General features: G+C 36.9%; 4 protein-coding genes across 4 annotated transcripts; all 4 read left to right on the forward strand.

The window, feature by feature from the left end:
* Nucleotides 1-380: 380 nt before the first annotated feature.
* LOC145214437 (DNA-directed RNA polymerase I subunit RPA2-like) lies at nt 381-4,174 on the forward strand. The gene has a single exon (XM_080082963.1). The coding sequence runs from the start codon at nt 407-409 to the stop codon at nt 3,845-3,847; it is 3,441 nt and encodes a 1,146-aa protein (XP_079939089.1). The 5' UTR covers nt 381-406; the 3' UTR covers nt 3,848-4,174.
* Nucleotides 4,175-4,183: 9 nt separating this feature from the next.
* Nucleotides 4,184-17,835, forward strand: LOC145214438 (uncharacterized). The gene is made up of 20 exons (XM_080082964.1): nt 4,184-4,458; nt 4,610-4,653; nt 4,922-5,055; nt 5,809-5,904; nt 6,391-6,513; nt 7,018-7,146; nt 7,364-7,526; nt 7,708-7,809; nt 8,722-8,898; nt 9,245-9,333; nt 9,865-9,955; nt 10,401-10,516; nt 11,150-11,239; nt 11,407-11,450; nt 12,150-12,224; nt 12,393-12,466; nt 13,163-13,423; nt 14,520-14,618; nt 15,064-15,150; nt 15,544-17,835. Exons 1-20 carry the CDS (start codon nt 4,292-4,294, stop codon nt 15,783-15,785), a joined length of 2,403 nt encoding a protein of 800 aa, XP_079939090.1. The 5' UTR covers nt 4,184-4,291; the 3' UTR covers nt 15,786-17,835.
* An 874-nt stretch (nt 17,836-18,709) lies between these two features.
* On the forward strand, nt 18,710-21,537 carry LOC145214449 (putative methyltransferase DDB_G0268948). Its single transcript, XM_080082975.1, has one exon. It carries the CDS (start codon nt 20,153-20,155, stop codon nt 21,002-21,004), a length of 852 nt encoding a protein of 283 aa, XP_079939101.1. The 5' UTR covers nt 18,710-20,152; the 3' UTR covers nt 21,005-21,537.
* Nucleotides 21,538-24,484: 2,947 nt separating this feature from the next.
* On the forward strand, nt 24,485-25,321 carry LOC145212867 (putative methyltransferase DDB_G0268948). The gene has a single exon (XM_080081119.1). It carries the CDS (start codon nt 24,485-24,487, stop codon nt 25,319-25,321), a length of 837 nt encoding a protein of 278 aa, XP_079937245.1.
* Nucleotides 25,322-27,746: the final 2,425 nt, after the last annotated feature.

Below are 27,746 nucleotides of genomic sequence, written 5' to 3' on the forward strand. Positions count from 1 at the left end.
GCAAAGATATAGTTTTTGCAAATGTGCACAACAGCACAAGTGTTTTAACTTTAGTTTCAACCTTTGTTTAAACATGTTGCAATTTATAAATGATTTTTGTAAATAGCACGGAGGCAAATAATTTGATTAAAATTGATCATTGGAAAAGACATTTGTATAATCATTTTATATTATTCTCTAAATAAATTTAGATTTTTTACAATTTCGTTAGGAGTGGTATTTTAAATCTATTTAACTCTCCTTATGGGGAAGTAAAAATCTGAAAAGCAATGGTTTGAAAAATAAAAAACATTTTTTAACAATATCCTAGTTTATATGTGTTATTTAACATATTCTTTTCAAATTTAAAAACTTGTATTTCAAAAATGACTTCTTAAAAATGTTTTACAGTGTAGTTAAAGGCAAGATGCCTGAAATATTATTAGAATCACGTTTACCTGCTGATGCAGTGCCATCATTGAAAAATCTGACACAGAACTATGGAAGACCACCTGAAAAACAGCATCCAGTTCTACAAGACTTAACCAAACCTCACGTTCAATCATTTAATTGGTTTCTAAAGGAAGGCATTAAACTACTTGCTAATGGCATAGTGCCCATGGAATCAATGGTGTGCAATAATCGTAGGTTGTCAATTTCATTTGTTTCTGCTTCTGTTGACAAGCCAAAAGTTGATGAAGGTGTTCGAAATTGCAGAACAATAGAAATTTATCCATCTGAATGTCGGCAGCGTGGGGTCACATACCAGGCAAAATTGCAAGCTACTATTACTTATTCATTAGATGGCGTTAAACAAGGAACAGTTACTCGCTCAATTGGGTCCATTCCTATTATGGTAAAATCTGTAAGTTGCAATCTACATGGCTTATCCCCCAAGCAGCTAATAGAAAAGCAAGAAGAAGCTGAAGAAATGGGCGGTTACTTCATTATCAATGGAAATGAAAAAGTTATCCGAATGTTGGTGATGCAAAGAAGGAACTATCCTGTTGCAATTGTGAGAGGCACATGGAAAAAAAGAGGGCCTCATTACTCAGAGTTTGGTATCAGTATTCGTTCAATGACTAAGGATCAGACTACAGCTAGCATGGTTCTGCATTATCTGAATAATGGCACAGTTATGGTTTGCATATACCATCGCAAGGAAATGTTTTATTTGCCTGTTGTTCTTCTCATCAAAGCTTTGGTGCCACTTAGTGACCGGGAAATTTACGCAGAGCTGATTCGGACCATGGAAGACGACACATACTTTACAGGTTGCATGCAGAATTTGTTGCGCCAAGCGCGTGGTTACAAGCTCGCAAGCCAGAAAGATTTTCTTCGCTTTCTGGGAGAAAAGTTTAGAGTGAAATTGAATCGTGCTGAGTGGTACACTGACATTGAAATTGCACGATTTTTGTTAAAACACAAAGTGCTTATACACCTTGAAGCAAATGAAGATAAGTTTCGATTGATATGCTTCATGGTGAGAAAAGTGTTCAGTCTTGCAATGGGTAAATGCATGCCTGACAATGCTGACTCTGTGCAGAATCAAGAAGTTTTGCTTCCTGGCCATCTAATTCAAATGGTATTAAAAGAGAAAATGCAACTATGGTTACTGACTTTAAGTAGACTTATCACAAAGAAATTTGCTACCACATCCAGCACAAGCAGTTACCGTAATCCACTAAATTTAATGGAAGTACAAAACTGCATGTCTAGGGTGAGTGATGTTAGCCAAGGTATGAGCTATTTACTGGCAACAGGAAATTTGGTGTCAAGTACTGGTCTTGGGCTCATGCAGTTTTCTGGATTGGCTATCATAGCAGACAAGCTAAACTTTTTGCGATATGTTTCACATTTTCGTTGTGTGCACAGAGGTGCTTTCTTCGCTCAAATGCGAACAACTGAGGTAAGAAAATTGCTTCCTGAATCTTCAGGCTTTTTGTGTCCTGTCCATACCCCTGATGGCTCTCCGTGTGGTCTTATGAATCACATGTCATATTTGTGTGAGGTTGTCACCCATCCATTTTCTGTTGACCACTTTCCGGCATTACTTTACAAGCTAGGTATGCTGCCACCAAACTCGAAAGATGTCCGTGGTGCTGAACAGTTTTACCCTGTTCTATTCGATGGGTTACTGGTTGGTTGGTTTCCAGTAAATGAAGCTGCTGCCGTTGCCAACAGATTGAGGCTAAAAAAAGTTAGAGGAGAGGATACAGTCCCAGAGAACTTGGAAGTTTGCCTGCTCGAATACACTGGAAAGGCAACACAATACCCAGGGCTTTATCTGCTGTCTCAGGAAGCAAGAATGGTTCGACCAGTTGTAAACCTTACCACAGGAACAGTTGAGATGATAGGGACTTTTGAACAGGTCTACATGGACATTTGTATTATACCAGAGGAAGCGCATGACCAAACAACACACCAAGAACTAACCCAACACTCAACTCTTAGCGCAGTTGCCTCAATGACCCCATTTTCTGATTTCAATCAGTCACCCAGGAACATGTACCAATGCCAGATGGGTAAACAAACCATGGGAACTCCTTGTCAAGCTTTGGCTTATAGGGCTGACCATAAACTGTATCGAGTACAAACTCCACAAGCCAGTCTTGTCCGTCCACACATGTATGATTATTACAAGATGGACAATTACCCGACAGGAACAAACGCTGTCATTGCAGTGATCAGTTACACTGGTTATGACATGGAAGATGCTATGATCTTAAACAAAGGAAGTCTGGAAAGGGGGTTTGCTCACAGCAGTGTTTATCACACAGAACTGATTGACTTGAGCAAAAAAGTTGGAGACCGATCTGTGAATGTTGTATTCGGTGTTAACCACAAAGATGCACGGACTGAGAAATTGACTGTTGGCGAGGACGGACTTCCCTCCATTGGTCAACGTTTGGTTGACGGTGATGATTACTACAGTTATGTTAACACTGATACTGGTGAAATGTCAATTGTCAAGTTTAAGAGCCTGGAAACAGCTTTTGTTGAGTGTGTGCGGGTTTTGAGTGACAGTGCTGGTAAAGGACGTTTCAATCGAGTGAGTATTTTACTACGAGTGAACAGAAATCCAATCATAGGTGACAAATTTGCAAGTCGTCATGGGCAGAAAGGTGTGTGTTCCCAAATGTGGCCTATGGAAAGTATTCCTTTCACTGACGGAGGCATGTACCCTGATATCTTGTTTAATCCTCATGGATTTCCATCAAGAATGACCATTGGAATGATGATTGAGAGTATGGCTGGAAAATCGGCGGCATTGCAAGGCCATGTGTATGATGCAACCCCCTTTACATTCACAGAAGACCAGCCGGCTGTTGAACATTTTGGTGAACTGCTACGTAAAGCTGGCTTTAACTTTCATGGTACTGAAACGCTTTACAGCGGTGTCAGTGGCTTACAGTTAGAAGCTGAAATATTCATTGGTATTGTCTATTACCAGCGGCTTCGTCACATGGTTTCTGACAAATTTCAGGTACGAACTACTGGACCTGTTGATCAAATCACACAACAACCAATTAAAGGCAGAAAGCGTGCTGGAGGAATTCGTCTTGGCGAGATGGAAAGAGATGCTTTACTTGCTCAAGGGTGCATTATGTTACTGCACGATCGCCTTTTGACAAACTCGGACTATTCACAAGCATACATATGTGAAAAGTGTGGAAGCTTGCTTTCACCGGTTTTGCTGAGCTCAGCATTGTCTTCCACTCACAACAGATACTCAAAGAAATATTGGTTCTGTACTTCTTGCAAGACTGGGGATCATATGTGTTTGGTCGATATTCCGTTTGTTTACCGATACTTGGTCAATGAACTTGCTGCAATGAACATTAAAACTATTCTTTCTGTTAAATAATCTGACATCTTAAGTCCTAAACTCTGACTGTTTTCCATCTTTACCCATGTTTTTTTAAATAGTGGTGCTGCCTTATGTTATTTTGAACTACATTTTCAGTTTTAGGTAACCTTTTGGTTTTGTACTTGGCAAAGTGCCATCAAGCTTTTTTAAACAATTTCTCAATATGCCCTGTGTTTAAATTTTTCAATAGCTTGTGTTTTCCCTATGTTAGATTTGGAATTACCAAATTTGTTTAAATTTACTATAAAGTAGGTGACTGTTTACTTGCAAACAAACACTGCCCTTGATTAGTACTGCCAAAAAAACACTTGTTTTTATTTGAAGGTTATCCTGAATAGTGGACTCATACATTACTTGACTATTGACTTTAGGGACTGATTAAAATGTTCTGAACTAAGTTTGCAATTTACTGAGTTCTTGAAGTTTCCTCAACAAAAAGAGATGGCAGTCTTTGGAGCATTTCTTCAAAAAGCATTTCACAGTATTTCAAGCACCGTTTCAAGGGGCGGTTTGATCAATTTCTTCAAGTCTGAATGGTTCCCCATTGTCAATGCTTTGTTGGTTGTATCTGCAATATTTATGATCTACTATATTTACCACAGTACAAGGTATGTATGCTTTATACTTAAAAAAATACTTTTAGAGTTTTATGTTTTGTGTGGGTGTGTATTTGGTACATTTGATTTTAAATATATTTCTATTGTTGCTGACTGAAAATCAATCAGTATAAGAAACAGCTAAAAAACTTTTATTTTACAGAAAACAATCAACATCTAAAGACAACAAAAGTTCTTCAAATTCTGGCAAGTGCAAATTAAAAAGTGTTTTTATTTTTCAATTGCTTTTCATTTACTATTTTAGTTATATATTCACAAGCAGACATTTTTTATGAAGTGATAGACTACTGTTTGATACTACAGACATTAAAACTTGGATTATTTAATTATATACTTCAGTAGACTTAAATCAGTCTCTGTTTTTTCACATTTTTGTTTTGCAATGTAAATAATGTCGATTTCATGAATAAAACTTGGCAATGTATCTTTTTCTAAAATATGTGTTTTTATGTAGAGAAGCAACCAGTAAATGACTTGGTGTGGGTCAACCAAATTACTAGATGGATTTTTTTGAGTTCGCCCAACAAAGTGCCTGTCCTTATTGAATCATGGATACAAGACTTAAACATAGCACTTGCAAACCAACAGGTAAAATTTTGTTTGTATAGATTTTCTGGCAGACTGCAATGTGGTTTAAAAAGCTACTGCAGAAAAATGATAAAATTGTTTCCACTTTCTGTGTTTAACGATATTGATAACTTGTTTGCCTTTTTGGTGGGTTTTCAATATACTGAGTGTATTATAGGCCATTGTATAGAATGGTGATATAATGGAACAAATAGAATAAAGACACACCTTTAGTCTGAATTTGTTAATGATTTACTATCTTTTGGTCTACGACTAGTACAATAATAGGGATTGGTCAACCTAAATACTCTTAAAACAAGCATTGGCGGATTTATTCCTTGATATCAGCTAGGTATTAAAATAACGTTTGAGGTTCAACATGCAACAACATGCACTTATCAGCACAAAAAATTAATAGTCTGTGTTAAATGCAATAATTTTTGAACATTTGGTTCTTTCTATACATGTGGGTGATTTATACTGCCAATGGTTTTTAAAAAAAATATGTGGCTGCTTTACGATATTGTAAAGTAGTCTGTGTGCATGACTTTATTAAATCCCAAGGTTGCACAACCAAAATTGAACTTTTGTAATTTCCCCAAGTAATTGAACTCTTAGATTTATGTCCAATTTTAAACCTAATATCTCCAGCTTATTGTAATCCATGTGCTTTATTGTTCAAAGTAAAGATTAAAGAAGGCTTCAGATTCATCTGTAAGGATCAAAAGCTTATCTCTTATGTCTCACATGTCCTATAATGGATCTATATTACAGAACCGCTGTGGGATTTTGATTTATGGGCTGAGAGAAGGCACACAACCACCGCTTGTGAAAACAATTCAAAATTGGAAAATGCACACAGACTCTATTGTAAGTCTTTAAATTTTGTAGTCAAATCTATCCACACTATATATATCTTGTTTTTGCATACTTGAAGCAAGCCTTAAGGTATTTATATATGTTTGAGCTGATAGAAAACATTAAACAGTTGCAAATCCTTTTTTGGGTCAACTTTTTCGCAGCCTTGCTATATATGTCTGAATTTTTTTGGATCGCAGATATATAGTCTATAAAAAAAAACTTACAAAGGTCGTCATGGTTTTAATCTTTTCAACGCCTAGAATTTGTTGTTTTGCATTACTGTGGTAGAGGCTAAAAGGTTCATATTACTTTGAGATTAAAATAGTTCATGCAACTGTGTCCTTTATTACCTTGCAGTAGTCATTAAAATCATATGAAATAAACTTAATACATACATGATTTGTCTTTTTTACCTTTTTTGCAATATAAATTTCATCACAAACTGTGTTTTTGCCTAAAATATTGAAATAAACTGTCGATTATTATCTGCTATAGGAAGCTGAGGTCTTGCTACAAGCAAATGAATTTGGATTCTTCGTTACTATACAAGAAAATGAGAAGTCCAAGATTGTGAGTTCATCAAACTATTCAGCAGTTGTTGCCCAGTTTCAGTGTTGGGTGAGTGTAGACTCTTTTTATAAAGTGATCATGTTAAATGTCAATGCAAATTTCCTGTTTGTGTCAATGCAAATTTCCCATTAATCATGGTATCTTGATGTGGGTTTTATCAGATCCCTGACATGGTTTAAAGGCGTTCTTTTAAGTGACAGGTTTTTTTTGATTGTCTTTGCTTTAATGCATTAAAACCATTTAGGAGTTTCTTGCATTTTTTAAACCCTTGACAAGATTTAAAAAGTAATAATCAAACTAAGTTTTATAGAATGAGCCACCTATCAACTGTGTTTTGTCACATTTTTTCACTAATTAATGTTGATTGGTTCAAGTTATGCAAAAATACAGAACAGAAACAGCTTTCTTTCTTTTTTGATATCAGTGATATTAACATAACGTGTAATTCCTTTTCTGTAAAAAAAATTTCAAACATTGTTTCAAAAACTTTTAAATATTGCAACACCACAGATATAATGCTCATCTGTTTAATAAATGCTCATTTTTTTGCAGTTTACTGTCACCCTAAATCGTAGCAATGGATCGGTGATCTTCCAAATGTCACCATCGGAGAAAAACCCAATCTTTCGATTTGTGATGAAACCACTTACAAAACAAACATTGACCACAACACAACCAGAGGTATATTGATTTTGTCTTTTCATAGGATTACTGTCAGTATATTTATTGTAAAAATGTATTATCATTGTGCACTCTTTTGCAACAATTAAGTGTAGCACTTGTAGACCACTCAAGAATTGTCTATTTATTTGTTGTTTTACAAAGTGTTCATGTTATGTAAACTTTTAATGGCAATTTTTTGTTGACATTTTTAAAAATGCTGTTACTTTTTATGTAGGCTATTGCCAATAGTATTCAATGTGCAGTATTGGAAACATCATTTTCGGCCAATCTCGCCACTTGGTGTCCGTTTCGTGAAAGTGAACGAGTTCCAGAACCTGATGATGTTGAGGAGCAAAGTTGTTTCGGCGACAGTGAATCTGATGCTGAAATGCTGCAGGGTAAGAATCAACAAATATATTCCAATTTGAGTTGATACCCAAACACTAACATTTTTCTGTGGATAAAAAACTGCTAAATAATTTCTATCACTGCTATGCGTTTGTAACACTGAGTCGATTGGTAACGCACGTATATTTAAATACTTTGCTTGAGGTTAACACATTTTTTTGTTGCCAACAGAGCCAAGACCACGATCGAATGGCAGAAGCATGAGCGAAGGACTTGTGATTGATGTTCCCTCACAACTGATGAAAATGAAACAGGAACATGCCAGCAACAGTGGTAAGTACAAACACCAACATGAAATTAATGCATTAACAATGTATACTGTAAGCTGTGACTATCAAATGCAAACTAGCTTTATTAACACTTTTCTGGTATATTTTTACATTAATATAACTGTTCACAGACTTGGTAAAAGTAGTTTGGCATAAAAATACATTTTTGTATGTCATGAAATGGTTGCAGATTCATAAAAACTCATGAATTCTATGAAAACAAACACATGAAAAACTTAAACCCCTTAGCTCTCAATACAAACAGTTGTTTGGATTGCACCTGCAAAAAACACACAATCGTGTTGACATCATTTGGTACTGATAGCTGTCATGCTGTTGTTATGGGGGCATAAGGTTGCCTTGCACTATTGGCATTTGTGAAAAGGTTGCAGCCTTTGTATTTGGTTGCAGCTTTGCATGGCAGGGCAGTAATTTGGCAAGACGACAGAAAACTATTGCAAACCAATTGGGAAGACTGGCAATTAACCATAAACACACCAGTCAATTGTTGCCAATCTTAATGTGATCATATATCTAAATTTTGTATGTTGTCTCCACTTGCATTGAAGCTTGCAAGTTATTTTCGTCATGCTGATTATTCATATTAGAGGTGCCAAACTCAAATTCGTTTTAAGGCCTTAAGACCAGTGGTGGGAGTCAGCTGATTCGCACTGGTTCTATAATAGAACCATCTCATGGAATTTTATTAGATCAGCAGACAGGTTAGCATTACTGGTTACTGTCAAAAGACTTTTTGAAACAGAACCAGCTAAAAATATGACTTTTGTGATAGAACTGGCTGACAAAACATTTGAATCCCATCACTGCTTAGGACCACACATTTTCTTGAATGAAAATCCATTCATATATTTTTTGCCTGCTATTCATATTTTTCTTTAAAACATATTTTATTTAGTCCCTGGAAGTGGATCTTCAACTCCGATTGGGGCTGGCAACAAACTGAGGGATTTTGAAAACTCGTCTAAAGCTCTAAGTGGAAGTCTTGGTTCATTGAGCAGTATTCATCGAACCCCATCGGGCCGAGGACCTGCAAAACCAATCCGTGTTAGAGAGAAGAGACTTAACATCAGAAGTAATGTAACGTTAAACTTACAATGTGCACATTTGAAATTTGCCTAACATGTATACAATATTAAGTTGTAACGATAAATAAAATTGATTGTGACAAATTTACAATGCATAAAATGGTAAAACACTTTTTTATTTCCTATCAAAAAATGAAAGGACGCAGATAAATGTTTCAATATCAACCATCACCTCACTTATTTCCACTAGTACGACCAGAAAATTTTGTTTTTTGTTTCAAATAAAACTGATCGGTCAATAAAAATGTTTTTTTTTTTGCTTAAACTACAATTCACTTCTAACCTGAACACAAAACAAATATTCATGTCTATTTTTGTGTACTTTTTTTACAGTAAATAAGATCGACATTCCACTAACTGAAGACCAGAATGAGGATGATGTAATTTGTCAGTTTTGTCTCAATTTACCACGACAAGTCAAGGTATAATTAATGTAGCTTTCCTAAGACAAAAAATATTTATTGTTCCAATACTGCCATTTGACAATTAAGGCATTAGGTTTGTTTATATGCCTCAAATATTTGCCCTGAAAACCAGAATTTATCGAAGTCTTCCTGTCTGTTGAAATGTGCAGTGCCAAACCTACTATACATGTCATATGATACTTTCATATGATATTATGTATGATAAAAAGCTGCACAAAACAGATACTTTGTGTTTTAGAGATACATGAACTAGTGATTTTATCATACTTTGCTTCTGAGTGGTGAAACCAATATCAATTTTGTACAATCAAAAAGTTTTGTTATGGCCAAAGTAGTAAATAGAAACATTGCCGAAATGTGTAATACAATTGGCCAAAATGTTTTGTAACTTCAGTGAATCACTGGTTACAAACTAACAATGCAGGAATAAAGTTGCAAACATAGGTTGTTTTGATTGAAATCCACATATTAAACCCTACATTTTATTATTGATTTTGGAACAATGAAAACAAAATATTTTCATTGCAGGAAACCACCCGTAGAACATCACAGGACAAACCTGTCACGTTTGACCTTGGTTCAAGATCATGTCAGATTGAGGTTACAGTGAAAATGTCAGGTACATGGCTGGTGCATTACCATTATGTGGATTTAAGATAAAACCAGTGGTTCTTAACCTTTTTATTACGGCCCAACCCCTATGATATTCTTGAGCGTTCGGTCGAACCTCAGCAAGTTACATCCTCAGAGGTTAACTCATTTTGTGCTTTTGAGCATACATTTTTGCTGCCAACAAACATTCATTGTTTTGCTGCATATGAACAATGCACACAGTGTTCTTGTTATGTCAAATACAACCTATTTACATCCTTCCAATGTTTTGCCATCTAGCAAATAAAAAATGTTTTTGTAGCGACTATACGTCCCTAAAGTTTAAATAAAATGTATTTGTACTTCAAAAGACCTTCATCGAACCCCTGAATCAGTGTTGTCTAACCCTGGGGTTCGATCGAACCGAGGTTAAGAACCTCTGGATTAAACTTATGCAGCAATTTGGTTTGCAGATAAGACAAATGCTTCTGGAACAATCTATATTGATAAAATGGACTTGGAAAGACCCACACAAACTGATGTTGTGTTGAATCATAATGACAAAAAACTCGGTGTTATCACATTGGATGTAAGTTCTGTAAATCTGTAAGAAACTTACCAAAATAAAACCAAACAAAATAATAAGGACATAAAATGATCTTTGTAGTTTTTGTGCTCGATTTACATCCATGTTTCTTGACCTTGATATACCTTAGTTCCTTTTTGCTTTACGATGTCTCTGCAAAAATTTTGAAACTCTATAAAAGGGTAAAAACTTTTTATTAACTTGAAACTAACAACACATCAAAATAGAGCTAACTGTACACCAAACAAAATAATACGGACATAAAATGATCTTTGTAGTTTTTTGTACTTGATTTACATCCATGTTTCTTAACCTTGACACATCTTAATCTCTTTTTGCTTTACTAGGTCTCTGTAAAAGTGTTATAATCTCTATAAAAGAGTAAAAAACTTAATCATAAACATTATTGCCAAAGTGCTGCACTGATAATGACAACAGAGATTGTTGAAACGTCTGCACGATCTATTCTAAATACACCAGTACTTTGGCAGTAATGCTTATGATTAAATTACTTTTCAAGTCCATGCATAGTGTTCCAGAGTAAAAACGTTTTATTAACTTTAAACTAACAACAAGTCAAATTGAAATCCAGTGCTTTTTGTTATTTGATTGTAAACATTTCTTTCATTTTTTTAGTTTACTGTAATTGAGAATTACAATTCGTCAAACTCAAATTCTCTAAAGAGAAACAGCATCTCGACTATGGATGAGTCTTCAGTTGCACAGGTACAGACATACACACTGATCTCATTGAAATAATAAAATTTATGCAGATTTTATTGCAATTTGCTATTTCTAAAGATTGTGATTCAGTTTCATCAGAAAAATACCTTGTCATATATTTCTATTTAAGCCTCACTTGAACTAATTTTATTAATTTATTATGTTTCCAGGCTCTGTTTTCAACCCCTTCTGCAAAACTGAAGCCAACTCCAAGGTAATGAGGTTACCCTGAAATAGAAGTATTTGTAATCTTCTATTTTTGGGTGGTGTCCGTACGTTAATTGATTTGATCACAATTGGTTCATTGTTATGTGATTAAAAGGCATTGCCAATTGTAGAGATATGGCAAGAAGGCTTTTTAAGGAAGAAATAAATACCGGTTATCGGTAGTTAAGTAGGCCCATGTCCACTATTTTATCTGCAGTTAAAGATGCAGGGTTGCCTTGACATAGACCCCAAATAAGGAAAATCCAGAAAATTATTTTTTATTTCAAAGAAACAAATCTTTGCATTTATACGGGCCATGACATATTACACGGCACTTTTTTTTGCCAGAAACGATCTGTTCCCGCAACTCCTTGTTCGTTGAAAATACTTGCATCTCATCAAAGCTCCTGTCTAGGTTTACTTTTATTTGTAGCAGGTTTTTGACTTAAATAATGTTAACTGTGCGACAGAGTCCCGAAGTCGTGCTTTTCCATACGAACGAATGTAACTGTGTAAGAATTGCGTTAGCGAATGTTACGTCACAGCTTTTGTGTTTTGCCGTGACACAGCCGCGTCAAGCAAAGATTCTGTGCCGTTTATCGTCGGTCTGATGACAAAATGGCTGATATAAATATTCTGTAAATTGCCGAATATCCGTGCCGATGTTCAGTCTATACATTTCTAATGTATTTTCGTTGTCTTTTAGCAAAGATGCATCAGAATTAAATTCGTCCCAAAGCGAGACCAAGATTACGATGGTGACATCAAGAACTACAAAGAGGTAAAACCTACTAAATGTGTTTTAGTTTTTGTTCATAAATACGTATGTGTACTGGCACAAACAAGGATTACTACTTAAATTACATAGCATTTGTTTGCAAAACATTCTATACTTGAGTTGGATTTTCTTTATATTGCATCTCGTTATGCTTTGGTTTATTTTTTTCAGTTCACCTAATCACTCTGCGTCACATGACGACAAAAGTCAGGCAACCCTGAATGAAACGGAGTCTCCTAAAACAGGTGGGAATTGTTCTTTAAAGTTCCTGAAAAACATAAAAGTATTTTAAAGTATGAAGCAGTTCCATCTCAAACTGCAGGCAACCAATACATTTTACACACTAGGTTTATTGTTTACTAAAAACTCACATCAGTCCCACATTTAGCTAAATCACGATAGGTGGTGCAAAGAGCTGATTTATTAATTTAGGGTTATTGTTGGGAAGTAGTTTTAAAATTATTGTCCCAAACGTCTGCATTTTTGGAATGTGTCACCTATCAAAGTTTAGCTTAGTGCAGCTGACATTGGGTATGGTGTCAGTGGATTTTGCTAGCTTTTGTTACTCAAAATGTTTTAAACCAACTTTATACTCACAAATGAACATTTATGATGATACCAGATGCACAGAATGCAAGATAGAGACTAGATTAGCCAGTTAAACCAGTGGTTCCCGACATTTTTTGTTGACTTACTTCCTTAACAGTTCCAACATTTTCATTTCTCACTAATTATTACATAGCACATGGTAAACCCTACAAATGTCATAAAAATTGGGTCTTTTACCAACTTCATAGGTCATTGATCCCAGAGCAAAAATTTATAAATTCCTCCCCTCAAGTTTTAAATTTCCGTGCCGGTTGAGAACCACTATGTTAACTATCTTGCAATCAAAAGCCATACGCTATGTTGTATGCAGCCATTTTATCTTCTTTTTGTAGGTGGCATTTCTTTTAGTCCCAAATCAGTGGCTGAAACAGCCCTTCAAGATCTCTCCACCAAAGAGAAGGGAAAAGCAATCAAAAAGACGAAGATCATGATCACATCAGTGGAGCATGATAACTTACATCACATGGAGTCACATGAAGCAGATGCAGGATCCTTTTCATCTGAGGAAGATCAACATACAGTTGTTCCCAATAATGGAACAGAAGAAATTCACTTTACCACATCTGACAGCAGCCCAGAAAAGAAGGAACCCGGTTTGTGTGTTGAATTATATTAGATTTTCAAAGATTGTTTTTTTAACTATAGTAGGATTTGGGATCTAAACGACAGTTTGAAAGACAGTAGATAAGTAGGTATGGTATAAAAAGTTTATGAAGTGTATTGAATTTTGCAAAGTTCGATGGTTTATTAGACAACAAAAGGTAACAGGCATAAAGTATAATAAGTATCAATGACAGTAGACAGAATGCAGCAAGTGTTAATGTATATTGGATACTGCTTTGTCTGGTATATTTATTCAGTTTCTACAAAATTTGTATGTTTATTTTACAACTGGAGGTATTTATGACCACAAGGGATAGAATAGATAAGCTGCAATACAGAATGCAGTTGTTTTCAAACATGGAATTCAGTGTTATTATACCTCTGTGACAACAAAGTTGTTTAAATGTATGTAGGTGTAGTGTATCCGTGGTTCAAAAATTGCAAACTGGCTGTCAAAGGTATGTCTTTTAATGCTTTGGAAAATAGGAAAGCTGTCAAAGTCATTTTACTCCACAGGTTTGGTAGAAATCATAAAGCAGTTTGCCTTGCAGGAACTACTTTACAACAACTAAAATCAGACAAAAAGCGGAAATTTGTCTTCAAAATTAGCACATGGAATATATTAAGTTTTTAACCAGAATTGACAAAGTGTCAACTATTGGCAAGAATGTTCACAAAGAGGAAGATTTGAAAGAGATTTAAACTTTGATAGAAGTAGTTTGTAAACTTGATCAGGAAGGAAAATAATCAAGAAATATTCATAAAAGAAGATGTGCTAATGTTTGTACCAGGAGTGGATTTGATATCAAAATTTTAGATTTTTGAGGAAGATTTACTTTATTGACATCTGAAATGCCCCTACTTTTGCACAGAATGCTTCTTCTTTGTGGATATGGGCAGTTTAATGTGAGAACATCTTGTGAAGTAAATCAGTTTTACTTTAGCAGAGAGAGATACAGCAAGGCATTCACAAAACATAGTTCAAGACTTGTTGCTGATTAATGATCAATGATGTTGCAAATGCACAAGTTGTCACTTCCGGAAAAAGTGAGACAAAACGGAAAAATTCAATCGTGTTTGTTATAGGACCCCGTCGAAACTCAATTCATGGAGCGACAAAATCATCATCACACATGCTAAACCCTGATGCTGCATCTCTTCAAAGCGATTACTTGCAATCAGATGGTATGTACTATGCAAGCTCGAAAGTTCCAAACTTTAACCAGCTTTACAACACGTTGACATTGGCCAGCCTGAAACATGACTTGACGTGTTGTTGGGTTGCATCAGTGTTGTCACGCTAGTGGGTTTCCCGAGCTGGTTTTGACAGTTGCGGGTTGGTATGGCTGGTTGTGTTTTTTGGCTGGGTTCTAAAAAGCAATTTTTGTTATATTATGTGCATTTTGACACGAATGATTCTTTACAAGCGGTTAAATTACTGCAAATTTGGGCTGGTTAGTTTATATCTCAATAGCGGTTATTGGACTATTTTTAACAAGCAGAGATGTAGTTTTCGAGAATTTGAACAGGCAACACTGGGTTGCATGTTGGTTTGGCTATCTTTGGAAAGGCTTAACCTTGTGTTGTGTTAGGTGCGAATCAGTTTTGTTAAGTTTGTTTCGCATTTCAGCCAAAGTTCGGAGGACGCGGAGTTTAATATTTGGCAAGAAGAAGAAGAAAGACATTCGTCAGTCGTTGGTTGTCGAACCTAAACACGGTCAGTTTGAAAACTCTTCTTAATGCTCTGAACTCCTCTTTGCTTAAGTATTTTCAGTCATTCTTAAGCTGGTAATAAATTAGCCGTCACCTACAGTATTAGGTCGCATCTTCGTGAAATAGGTCATAGAGATACTAAAGAAGACCTTTCGTGTTGTTCACTGTTTCTTGCAAATTTTGTACGTTTTCTTCATGTTTAATTCCTAATACTGGTTAATTTCATATTTTGCTCAAGAAATGGTGCTTCAAACTCACAAACATTGTAGACAAATATGTTTCGATTTTGGGGTATTTATTGGATTTTTTTTAATGTTTAAACTTTTTACATTCGAATACTTTGTTTTCTGACGTTATGCGTAAAATCCTGCTTCAAACGTATACGTCGTTGCCATAGATACCGATGACTCAGCATCCGAAAGCCTTCCAGGTCTGCACAAGAAGAGCAACAGCATGACGAAGCTCTTCTCGCGCATGTCCAACAAAAAGCGAAAAGAGAAGGAAAAATCCGGCCTCAAGATGGTGCTAGAGAACGGCCAGCAGCACGCGCCAGGGGATTCCCCCACTGCTAACAAGCCGAAGCGAACCAGTAGCTTCAAGAAGCTGATGGGGAAGAAGGACAAAACCAAAACGAGCTGATGTGTTTCGTTGTTGCTGTCATACTTTGTGATTCCTATTTACCACTGTAGTTCTATTTCATAGCTTTTGTATTGATTTATGTTTTTCCCAGCGGTAGAAGAACCTTTTTGGTTCCCGACTGCCTTTCCATTATGGGACGCTGTGCTTTATTGTTGTTGTTTAAAAATCGATACAAATCTGGAAAGTTACTAACACCATACCTCACGGAAGGCCCATTTAGCTCAATTTAGATAGGTGGCGCAAAGAGCACAAATCCTATTTGAATTGGTTTATCTCCAAAAAAAAAAAAAAAAAACGGTTAGAGCTATAAAGTTTGTGGTAAGGTATTATTGATAAAAAGTTATTAAAAAAAAATTTAAAACTTAGTTACTAATGTTAAATTTTCAAAAACTTAGTTCCAACTTTACCCCTCTGGCTGCAGAATAAATAATTCTGCTCTTTACGCAACATATCGAAAGTTTTGCAAAATGTGGGTCTGTCGTAAATCATGATGTTAGTAGCTGTATCTACAAATCTAAGCAAAAATGTACGATTAAATACAAATCAGTCCTAATTGGTGCCAAGTTTTCAAATCACCTGGTTGATGAAAGGTACATACAACTTGAAATGGTACGTCAAAACTCTTTAAAGTGTATTGGTTAGTTGATGCCAAAACGTTTGTAATTTGTCTTCACTCCTACGCTTCAAGTCATTATTACGTCAACACCTCTCAATACGTCATCCATTCCCATTACGTCAGCAAGCTTGCAACATGATCGTGCCATGGTGAAATTTTTTTGGACTACCTTCCTAATCTCAACATATCATACGCAAAAGTAATGTTTCAATTCTTCAATTTGTTAGTTTAGTCAACATTTGTTATTCTATGCTTTCATGCTTCATCTCTAGTCTTGTATACGCTAAGACCTAATTGCGAATCGTTGAGCATTTGTTTGTCACTCCGTTTGTATCATTTCCTTTCACAAGTCAACGTTTGTTTTGTTGGAATAAGCTAGTAATTTTTTTTCATGTCAGTTTAACCCAATTTGTAATGTTGGTTTTGATATCTTGGAAATACTTTTTGGTCTTTAGCTTGCACAACACCTTGGTCGTTATGCAAACAGTATGTTGTTACTATTAGGGCAAAATAATAAATCACATTAGCGCACTAACTAATTTTACAAGATCTCGTAAACCGTATGATGTTGAGCTGTGATACCATTCATTTGTCATGATTTTTTGCCCGTGAAGTATCGAGTTTCAGTGATTCTTGCTCCAGCGGCATGCAGTATAAATGTAAGTTCTTGTTAATGTTTAGTTACATTTTGTTGTTCCTTGTTCAGTGAATCAAAAATCCCATTGGTGGTTTGTGACCTGTAGATATGTTACTGTCATGTGTAAGTTACATAAAGGTTACTGAAACGTATGGAACTAAATCGTGTAACATAGTATGCCTTTGTTGATTGAACTTTTCATGTGTAGTATTGTTTAATTTTTCAAATCCTTCGATTTTGTTTAATTGTTGGATACGGTTGTATGAAAGTTTCAATTCAATGATAAATATGGACAAAATCGTGTGAATCAGTATGTTTTTGTTAATCTCATTTATTTCATATGCGTGCAAAATGAATTTAATCATAGTTTAATCGCTTTTTGTACTTTGTAATGACCTTTGAACTCGGGTGAAACGAAATATTAATATTGTGCAAAACAGCACCACTATACAGCTCAAAGACATTATATTTTTTCCGGTGATTTCTTGCATAAAAAAGCGTTTAACCCCTCATTACTAAGCATATTTTACGATTAGTTTTGCCACATAAAGTTGATGGTACGTTTACCACTTTTGCTTGTTTTGTGATTACGTATTGTACCTGTTTCTAAGAACTAAAATTTCCCCTTCATCATTCGAATGTCGACAAAGAGTCGATATTTTGCCGTGTGCGTATTGTTTACCACATTATTTCGTTCTTGATCGTATACTGTGCTACGAAATCAACGCTTTTCTGTACATGTCACTCGCATAGGCGCTTTTAATTGAGATTCAAATACACTCTATTCGATATCAAAATGAGTTTTTTACATGAATGAAACTGTGCTTACATAGAATTTGACCAATCTGGGAAAATATATTAAAATTCCGTTATACCTAACAGCTTAAATTGAATACGTTTGCAAATTTATTATACCTTGCCAGTATGGCCTACCATTTAACCGTTCACTTTAATAAAGTTATCTCTAATTCTCGTGAAAAGGATATATATATATACATAGCCTTTAACGTTATGTACAAGTCCCATCAACCAAAGAAGGATACGCAATTCGTTTACTTCTTTAACTTTTTTGTATGAATAAAACGAGTGAGTCATTTGTTTGTTACCACCACAAAACGCTTTGTGGTAACAGTGTAACTGCAGAGCCTTTAACGGCATTCACAAATTGTCCTCTGTAATTTGTCGCACTTTATAAAGTCTCATCGTTGCGCTGGTATCTCCGCCAAGGTAAATATTTTATGCATCTGTGTCACTACGATTGTTTCAACGAGCGAAAGAAACTCATCTCAATCCACTTCTTTGTACCGAAAAAATATGTCCAGTATAAACGTATCAGTTAGGTTAGCAAACGCGAAAATATAGTCCAGTGACAACGCGTTATTGTAACTCGGGGCAAAGGCAGTGTCGCTCCGAAACAAAGAAAATATTTATTAAAGTGGAGGGCGGCTTCAAGATAAAGCTTTTACGATGCCAAAATGGGGCGTGATGTTTTAGAAAGCAACTATTTACGACCGGTACACTTTGAAGCAGTGGTCCCAACCGGAGACGAAGTATAAAATTTAGTTTTTTTGTATGTGGTTTGCAAATAGACACTTAAGATCTGTAAAGTTGATGAAAGACTAAATGTTAAAGATCTTTGTGCGGTTTTGCATCTACTATGTAGTTTATTAGGGAATTAGAATGTTTTAATTTTTAGGTAGTAATTTATCGAAAAAAGTGTGCCTGGTGTGCCGCTTTTTGTAAAAACAACTTGCAAACATAACCAACACAAAAATGTAATGCACATCGCTACAAGATTTACATACATGCAAATATAATACCGAAGGAGTATTGCAATCAGCTGGCTTTGCCGTGAATGTGTGTTGTGTTGGTGAAACAACAAGACAGGTATCGAGTAAAATGAACATAAATTCATCACTAAAAGTCGTAGACCAGCGATCACGACACACTCACATATAGATCGCAGTACACCAGGCCCATGGAAGGCGTCATACCGAATCAGTCGGTCACCAAGCATTCACCATATGTCAAGGCAGAAAAATGTAGGTATCCAGTATTTTTTGTTGTGGCAACAGCTCGCTTTAAACTATGCCGTGAGTTGGACCGGAAAAACTATGCCGTGAGTTGGACCGGAAGCACAACTGCATGAAATACACGTCAACGTCATCAGATGACTAACAGCAACTGCGACATGTACACGATGTTACTTCAAGCAGAGCACGACTTTGAGAGCTGACATTTTAACGTCTGTCAGTCTTCGCTCTTGTAAGCATCATCAGGGTCTTATTCAAATAGTTATAGTAGAAAAATACAGCTACGGATTAAGTAGTTTCACTTCAAAATTTCATGAATTTATGACCCTGAAATAGTCGCAGTCCTTTGGTTTGTTTGCAAGAAGATATAATTAATAAGGAAAGATTTAATAGAAGTGGTTGATTTAAAACAGCGGTTCCCAAACTGGGGTCCGCGGTCCATTAGGGGTCCGTGAGGCAATTTTGGGGGGACCGCGAAGCGGTTGAAGTAATTCTATAATCTTATTTGGCGTCAGTTTGTGCCACTAAATAAGTTTAAATCAAAGTAGAATTGAGAATCGACTGTCTCCATTGCTAAACAATGGCCTTTATTAATTGACAACTATCAAAAATGCAATTGTTCGCGCACAATCGTAATGTTTTTTTTGTGATGTCACATGCTGTCCTTGGATGATTCTTATGCGCAATTTTGCATAACTAGCTAAACTCCTGGAATCAACTTTCGTTTTTATGAAATACACATTTAGGCTTAAGGACCGCGAGCCCTCGAAATAATTGCAAAGGGACCGTTTTGAAAAAAATATAAAAAAGTTTGGGAACCACTGATTTAAAACATCGTCTTAGGGTGCAAAAAACACCAGTCGACCGATTTTATGCAAAATTTAAGCTGTAAACAAATTAATTTAATGTTTGAATTTTTTTTATTTGGAGAGTTTGTGTAAGAGGGGATGAAATGGACTCTTGTAGACACTTTGACAGCAAATTTGAAATAGGTTTACATTAAAAAACAATAATGTAATTTTTTTTGTGAAAGTGACTAAATAACCACTTTGGATCGAGTTCGTTCTTTTAATAATAGAAAATGAGTAACCAAAATATGTTTGATGGAAAGTCTATTGCTGAATTGTACGCAAACTACCGTCCTAGATTCTCACAAGAAGTAGCTGATTCAATCATCAATTTCTTGCGATTAAACAAAAGTTCTTTTCGTCTTATGGTCGACGTTGGTTGCGGAAGTGGTCAGTCAACTGAAATGCTTGCGCCATACTTTAATAAAGTCCTAGCTTTAGACATCAGCAAGCATCAAATCGCCGAAGCAAAAGCAAGGAACCAACACAGTCATGTGGAGTACGTTGTCGGAAAAGCTGAGGAAATACCAAGTAACGATAGGAGTGTGGACTTGGTGCTGGTTGGGATGGCGGTCACCTTCTTTGACCTGCCAAAGTTTTTTAAATGCGTCCAGAGGGTTTTAAGACCCGGTGGATGCCTCATAATATTTGGTCATAAATCTCCAAGTTTGCGGGTAAAAATTGGGAGTGTGGTGGTGTCTGAAGAACACAGTGAATTTGCGACAGCACTTTTGGATGCGTTTCTACTGTCAGGGAAATCCAGCATCCGAGCATTGCATGATGAGGTTTACAGCAAGTACTCCAACACATTTCGATCCATTCCGTCAAGTGTGAAATCTCGGGACGAGGTTAAACAGGTTTGCAGTGACTGGAATATGGATAAAATGAAAGGCTACATTAGGTCCTTAGACAGCGGAGACGTGGAAACACTGAATTTCAATGGTGGTCTGTTCGATTCCCGCCAGGGAATGCAGTTTTCTAATTTTTTCGAAGATCAGATCTTAGCAAAAACTGGCGTTAACAGTTCAAAGCAAGTTACTTTTGATTTGATACTTGAAATTTTTATTTTAAGGGCTGTATTTTAGAGTTAAGTTCATTTTACTATAATGGGACCGAAGGCAACATTTATACAGGTTTCTTTTTCAAATATATGGATTTTCTTTCCTATCCAATTGTGTTTACTTTAATGTATTGCAGCTGTTGCGATAATAACTTGTGCAAATTTTCCATTGGTTGCTTACGAAATTAACTCGTTTTTACAATCTGGCTAAAGCTCGAAAGGAAGTGAAATAGTCCGTTTTGATTTAACTGGATATAGCCAAATCATGTTTAAACTTCGCCACATTTTATATCTTGGTTATTTGGGATGTGGATATGACTTTGTGATCAGATGTGAACGCGCGTGTTGTACTGTGCTGTGATTGGGTGCTGCTTTGTGCAGGATGGTGCGTCAGCCAATCACAAGAGCGCACGTGTACATTTTGACGCCTTTACCCGGTGTATATATAAAATGGCACCGATTCGTATTAGCCCTTCTGTTCATACCCGTGATTTCTCACCACATCAGAGTGGAACTATCATTTGTCAAGAAGTAATAAACTAACAAACCGAAGTGCAAGACATCTGTGCAGAGTTTCCAGGACTCCGGACAAGCTTAGAAGCTTGGGAGGCTAAGGAAGGCGGTTTGATTTGTGGTGACGCGGTAACAACCATGCAAGTCATTTGCGAACATTAACATGAACCTATCTTGATCGCGCACACTACACGCTGGGAATGTCATCAGCACTTAATGTGCCAAAATTCAAACTACATTTTATTCGTTTGTTATTACGTAGGATAACTAAATTCATTCGTGACATACAATGTAATGGATAAAGATCAACAAGCTGCATAATTGTCAAAGTACACTCTGTTAAACGGGTGAAAACACCTGTTTTTTCAAGCATAAATTTTCAATTGTGTCAACGTGTTTCAAATAGGAAAAAATCCTAAGGCTTTCGTCTTTTCGGTTTTCGGGGGTCGAAAAAAATTGAAGAAAAATCCGGTTTAGGGTGGCTTTGCGCCGGAATATTCCAGTTTGAAACTGGTTTTGACCGGTTTCTGCCTCCTACCGAACCTCCAAACCGGAATCGGAGAGACAAAATTTGGACCCGATTTTTGAAAAAAACCTAAGGCTATTGCCTTTTCGGTTTTCGGGTGTCAGCAAATTGAAGAAAAATCCTGTTTTGGATGGCTTTTCGCCGGAGTATTCCAGTTTCAAACTGATTTTGACCGGTTTCTGCCTCCTACTTTACCTCCAAACCGGTTTAAACCGGAATCGGAGAGACAAAATTTGGACCCGATTTTTGAAAATATACCTAAGGCTATAGCCTTTCCGTTTTTACGGTTTCCAGGGGTCAACAAATTGAAGAAAATCCGGTTTTAGGTGGCTTTTCACCGGAATATTCCAGTTTCAAACCGGTTTTGACCGGTTTCGGTCTCCTACCGAACCTCCAAACGGGTTTAAACCGGAATCGGGAAGACAAAATTTGGACCCGATTTTTGAAAAAACCTTAGGCTATAGCTTTTCCGTTTTTTCGGTTTTCGGGGGTCAAAAAATTGAAGAAAAATCCGGTTTTGGGTGGCTTTTCGACGGAATATTCCAGTTTCAAACTGGTTTTGACCGGTTTCTGCCTCCTACCGAACCTCCAAAGCGGTTCAAGCCGGAATCGGAGAGACAAAATTTGGACCCGATTTTTGAAAAAAACCTAAGGCTATAGCCTTTCCGTTTTTTCAGATTTCGGGGGTCAGCAAATTGAAGAAAAATCCGGTTTTGGGTGGCTTTGCGCCGGAATATTCCAGTTTCAAACTGGTTTTGACCGGTTTCTGCCTCCTACCGAACCTCCAAACCGGGATCGAAGAGACAAAATTTGGACCCGATTTTTGAAAAAACCTAAGGCTATAGCATTTCCGTTTTGACGGTTTTCGGGGGTCAAAAAATTGAAGAAAAATCCGGTTTTGGGTGTCTTTGCGCCGGAATAATCCAGTTTCAAACTGGTTTTGACCGTTTTCTGCCTCCTACCGAACCTCCAAACCGGTTTAAACCGGAATCGGAGAGACAAAATTTGGACCCGATTTTTGAAAAAACCCTAAGGCCTTTCCGTTTTTTCAGATTTCGGGGGTCAGCAAATTGAAGAAAAATCCGGTTTTGGGTGGCTTTGCGCCGGAATATTCCAGTTTCAAACTGGTTTTGACCGGTTTCTGCCTCCTACCGAACCTCCAAACCGGGATCGAAGAGACAAAATTTGGACCCGATTTTTGAAAAAACCTAAGGCTATAGCATTTCCGTTTTGACGGTTTTCAGGGGTCAAAAAATTGAAGAAAAATCCGGTTTTGGGTGTCTTTGCGCCGGAATATTCCAGTTTCAAACTGGTTTTGACCGGTTTCTGCCTCCTACCGAACCTCGAAAGCGGTTTAAACCGGAATCGGAGAGACAAAATTTGGACCCGATTTTTGAAAAAAACCTAAGGCTATAGCATTTCCGTTATGACGGTTTTCAGGGGTCAAAAAATTGAAGAAAAATCCGGTTTTGGGTGGCTTTGCGCCGGAATATTCCAGTTTCAAACTGGTTTTGACCGGTTTCTGCCTCCTACCGAACCTCCAAACCGGGATCGAAGAGACAAAATTTGGACCCGATTTTTGAAAAATCCCTAAGGCTATAGCATTTCCGTTTTGACGGTTTTCAGGGGTCAAAAAATTGAAGAAAAATCCGGTTTTGGGTGTCTTTGCGCCGGAATATTCCAGTTTCAAACTGGTTTTGACCGGTTTCTGCCTGCTACCGAACCTCCAAACCGGTTGAAACCGGAATCGGAGTGACAAAATTTGGACCCGATTTTTGAAAAATCCCTAAGGCTATAGCCTTTCCGTTTTTACGGTTTTCGGGGGTCAAAAAATTGAAGAAAACTCCGGTTTTGGGTGGCTTTTCACCGGAATATTCCAGTTTTAAACTGGTTTTGACCGGTTTCTGCCTCCTACCGAACCTCCAAACCGGTTTAAACCGGAATCGGAGATAAAAACCTAAGGTTATTGCCTTTCCGTGTTTTCGATTTTTGGCGTGTTTGGCGGAATATTCCAGAGAATGCAGGTTAAGGTTTGACTCTGCTCTATTCAAATACATATTAGTTTTGGTAAATCAGAATTTTGCATTGTTTTGTCAATGCAATGTATGGTAATTCCAACACGATCCGTTGCCTTTAGGAGATGCATCAATGTCACTAAAGATCCGGTTAAACTTCATGATTTCAGTTTGCTAGGCGTGTGCAACTGGCTGACTTGTGAAATCTGATTTGTTCTGAATGGCGTGTTTGTATACGTTGTAAAGAACGCATGTTGTAAATAGGGATTTGTAGGCATTGAACTTGTTTTGCTGCTGAATTTATAACAAGTCTATTTTAATCATTCGTTATTTACCTTGTTGATTGTTTGATTCCAACTCAGATAAATTAAGTGAATTGTTTTTGGCGTGTATAACAAGGCATTTTTAGCCGAAAATTTTATTAGCAACGTGCTAATTGAAGGCTTGCAAGATGAGTTACCAAAACATTTTTGACCGAAAAAATTCTGCTGAATTGTACGCAAACTACCGTCCTAGATTCTCACAAGAAGTAGCCGATTCTGTCATCAATTTCTTGCAATTAAACAAAAGTTCTTTTCGTCTGATGGTCGACGTCGGTTGCGGAAGTGGTCAGTCAACTGACATGCTTGCGCCATACTTTGATGAAGTCCTAGCTTTAGACATCAGCAAGCATCAAATCGCCGAAGCCAAAGCAAGGAACAAACACAGTCATGTGGACTACGTTGTCGGAAAAGCTGAGGAAATACCAAGTAACGATAGCAGCGTAGACTTGGTGCTTGTTGGGATGGCAGTCACTTTCTTTGATTTGCCAAAGTTTTTCAAATGCGTTCAGAGGGTTTTAAGACCCGGTGGATGCCTCATAATATTTGGCCATAAGTCTCCAAGTTTGCGGGTAAAAATTGGGGGTGTTGCGATGTCTGAAAAACACAATGAATTTGCGACAGCACTTTTGGATGCGTTTCTATTGGCAGGGAAATCCAGCATCCGAGCATTGCATGATGAGGTTTACAGCAAGTACTCCAACACATTTCGAACCATTCCGTCAAGTGTCAAATCTCGGGACGAGGTTAAACAAGTGCAAAAAGACTGGAGTATGGATGATCTTAAGGGCTACATAAGGTCCACTGACACTGATGACTTATCCACGTCAAAATTCGCGGATCGGAAATGTTGTGATTTTTCAGACTTTTTCGAGGAACAGATTTTGAAAAATACTGGAGTGCAAAATTCAAAACAAGTCACTTTTGACTTGACGTTAGATATTTTCATGATCCGAGCTGTATTTTAAACTTGCTGTTGTTGTTGCTGTTGTGATGCAGAAGATACCTTAGACAGTTTCTTTTTCTCTTTATGTTGTTTTTTCGTCATTCTAATCTTGCTGATAGTGGACCTCGTGCTTTGGTGAAAGTTTACCTCATTTTAAACGCCGACAGATAGACACTTTATCTCATATTTACTGGCTTATAGGACTTTAATTTGGCACATGATAATGCCTAATGTTTTTATTTTGCACGATGACTTTGCGGAACTAACATACAAGCATTTGAATATGGCACAACACATTTGTGTGTGTTTTGTCCGCTTTAATGCATGAAGCTTTGACGAACGACCAGCGACAAGAAGGAGAAATTTTGTTGCAACCGGAAAAGGAAAGGCGCATGCATTGTTGCCGCTTTGTGGTTTAAGCGAAATCGTGCTGCCACCAAAAATACAAAGAACAAATGTGTAAGGACTATGTTGAATGACAACAGTTTTTACCCATCGTGATTAGGGGGTAGTTGATTCTTGAACATCATGGCTTTTTGTAACTAAATGTGGCTATTTGAATATAAGTGTGGCGACGTATTAAATTGTGCGAAGGTAAAATGAAGTATGGTACACCAAACTCTTTTAGTGCTATCTAAGCAAACGAATTTGTGTTCGATGTATTAGGCAACAATGTAAAGCAACGTTTTTCGCGACGTAACCATGCATGTCGGTTAAATTACTTTAACATTTTACTAGTGACTGTCGGCGTAAAATACATGTTTTTGAAAGTAAGTCAACTTGTATTGTACAAATATACGTCCCACGGTTTAACAGAAGAAATTATATTTTGCCTTTTTGAAACAAAAGTGTGAATCACCCCTATTGGAAATTATGAAACGCCAAAGGTGTATGACACTGTGATTAAAATCTCTTAAACAATCAATACACAAAGCAGTGACCAACTACCCTGGAACCTTGCTTATGTTTCTTTCATAGGTTTGGTAAATAATACAACCGTTTTGTACATTTACAACGAGCGCGCTGTGCGACAAACAGTACTGATCGGAAAACAACAGTTTTTTACATTCCTTGACGAATGGCTTGTTAAGTTGCGCTACCTTTCCGCCGCGTCTTTGGTGGAGCTGACAGTTTTAGATCGAGTGTTGCTTTCCTGTCGGGGGTGTGTATTTTGTCAGCTGTAAAGCAAATATGTTATACGTTAGTCCATTTGCAATGCATCGAAGTTATGCAGAAAAACTGACATAATCCGCCGTGCAAACGTTTAAGTTGTGAAACCGTGTGAATTCCTGTACGATTCTATTGACAATCAGTGGTCTTTTATATTTTGTTGCATAAATTACCAAAAGTATTTAAAACCATATTTAGAATATTAGAACAATCAAACATAAGTTTGCCGAAATATTTAAGTTGCTTTCTAATATAATTGTTTGCACTTTCAATTTTCCATTCTTATGTAACTTACAAACCAGGTTTGAAATATCTGCTTGAATACTTTCATTTATATTGTGATAAAAATATTTGTTATTTACCCTTTTTGGAAAAAATGTTGAGTTTAAAAGATAGATTCAAATGTATTATCCACTAAGTGGCATCAAAGTTTTATCACCCGTTTTGAGATTACGAACTTAACCGAACGGTCCTGTGCGCATGACCCATTTAATGGTGTAAAAAAGAAAAATACATCATCCGTGAAAAAAATACATCAATACATCGGGCGAAAGGATAAGGGCGCTTGACTCACATACAGACAAACTGATCGGGATTCGTATGTGGAAGCTCAAACGCCGTTGACCACCCCCTCCCCCCAAAAAAGAAGAAAAAACAACAACATAACCGATAAAACGAAAAACTTGGATGTTGCGCTACTTTTATCCACTATGAAGTATTTTATTACCTGTGTACTTCTTGGCGCTGCAAATTCGTGTGATCTGTCTGTTTTTGGGAGGTTCCTTGTTGTTAAAACAAAACCCAAAGTAAATAGAAAAACATAATCACAACATTTGGATGACTGTTCACACAAAAATCTGGAAACAGTGGATGTTCAGAAATTCATACAAAAGTCCTTTCAAAAGAGAGGTCTGCAGTTCCACCAATGTTGCTGTAAATCCCATTGCATGTTTCTTCTTAGTTTCATTAGCTTGTGCATGAGGTTAATGTGACAACTTGATGTATCAAAATGCCTTTAAGTCACAGTGCGCCAGGCCCATTAAAGGCGTCATACCGAATCAGCCGGTCACCAAGCATTCACCACCATATGGCAAGGCGTAGGCTAGAAAAATAGCCTGCGGTGGGATTCGAACCCACAACAGGAGCCTTTTCGGGACTCGCGCTCTACCAACTGACCTACGCAGGCTCAGTGGAGAATCCGCGTAAAGTCGAGTCACAAGCACCGTTGCCTGCCTCGTATGCTGCACATGTCAGGTTCGTAGTAGGGGATCGCCAGA

The sequence above is a fragment of the Phallusia mammillata genome, chromosome 2, assembly GCF_965637545.1.
Source record: "Phallusia mammillata chromosome 2, kaPhaMamm4.hap1.1, whole genome shotgun sequence".
NCBI lineage: Eukaryota > Metazoa > Chordata > Ascidiacea > Phlebobranchia > Ascidiidae > Phallusia > Phallusia mammillata.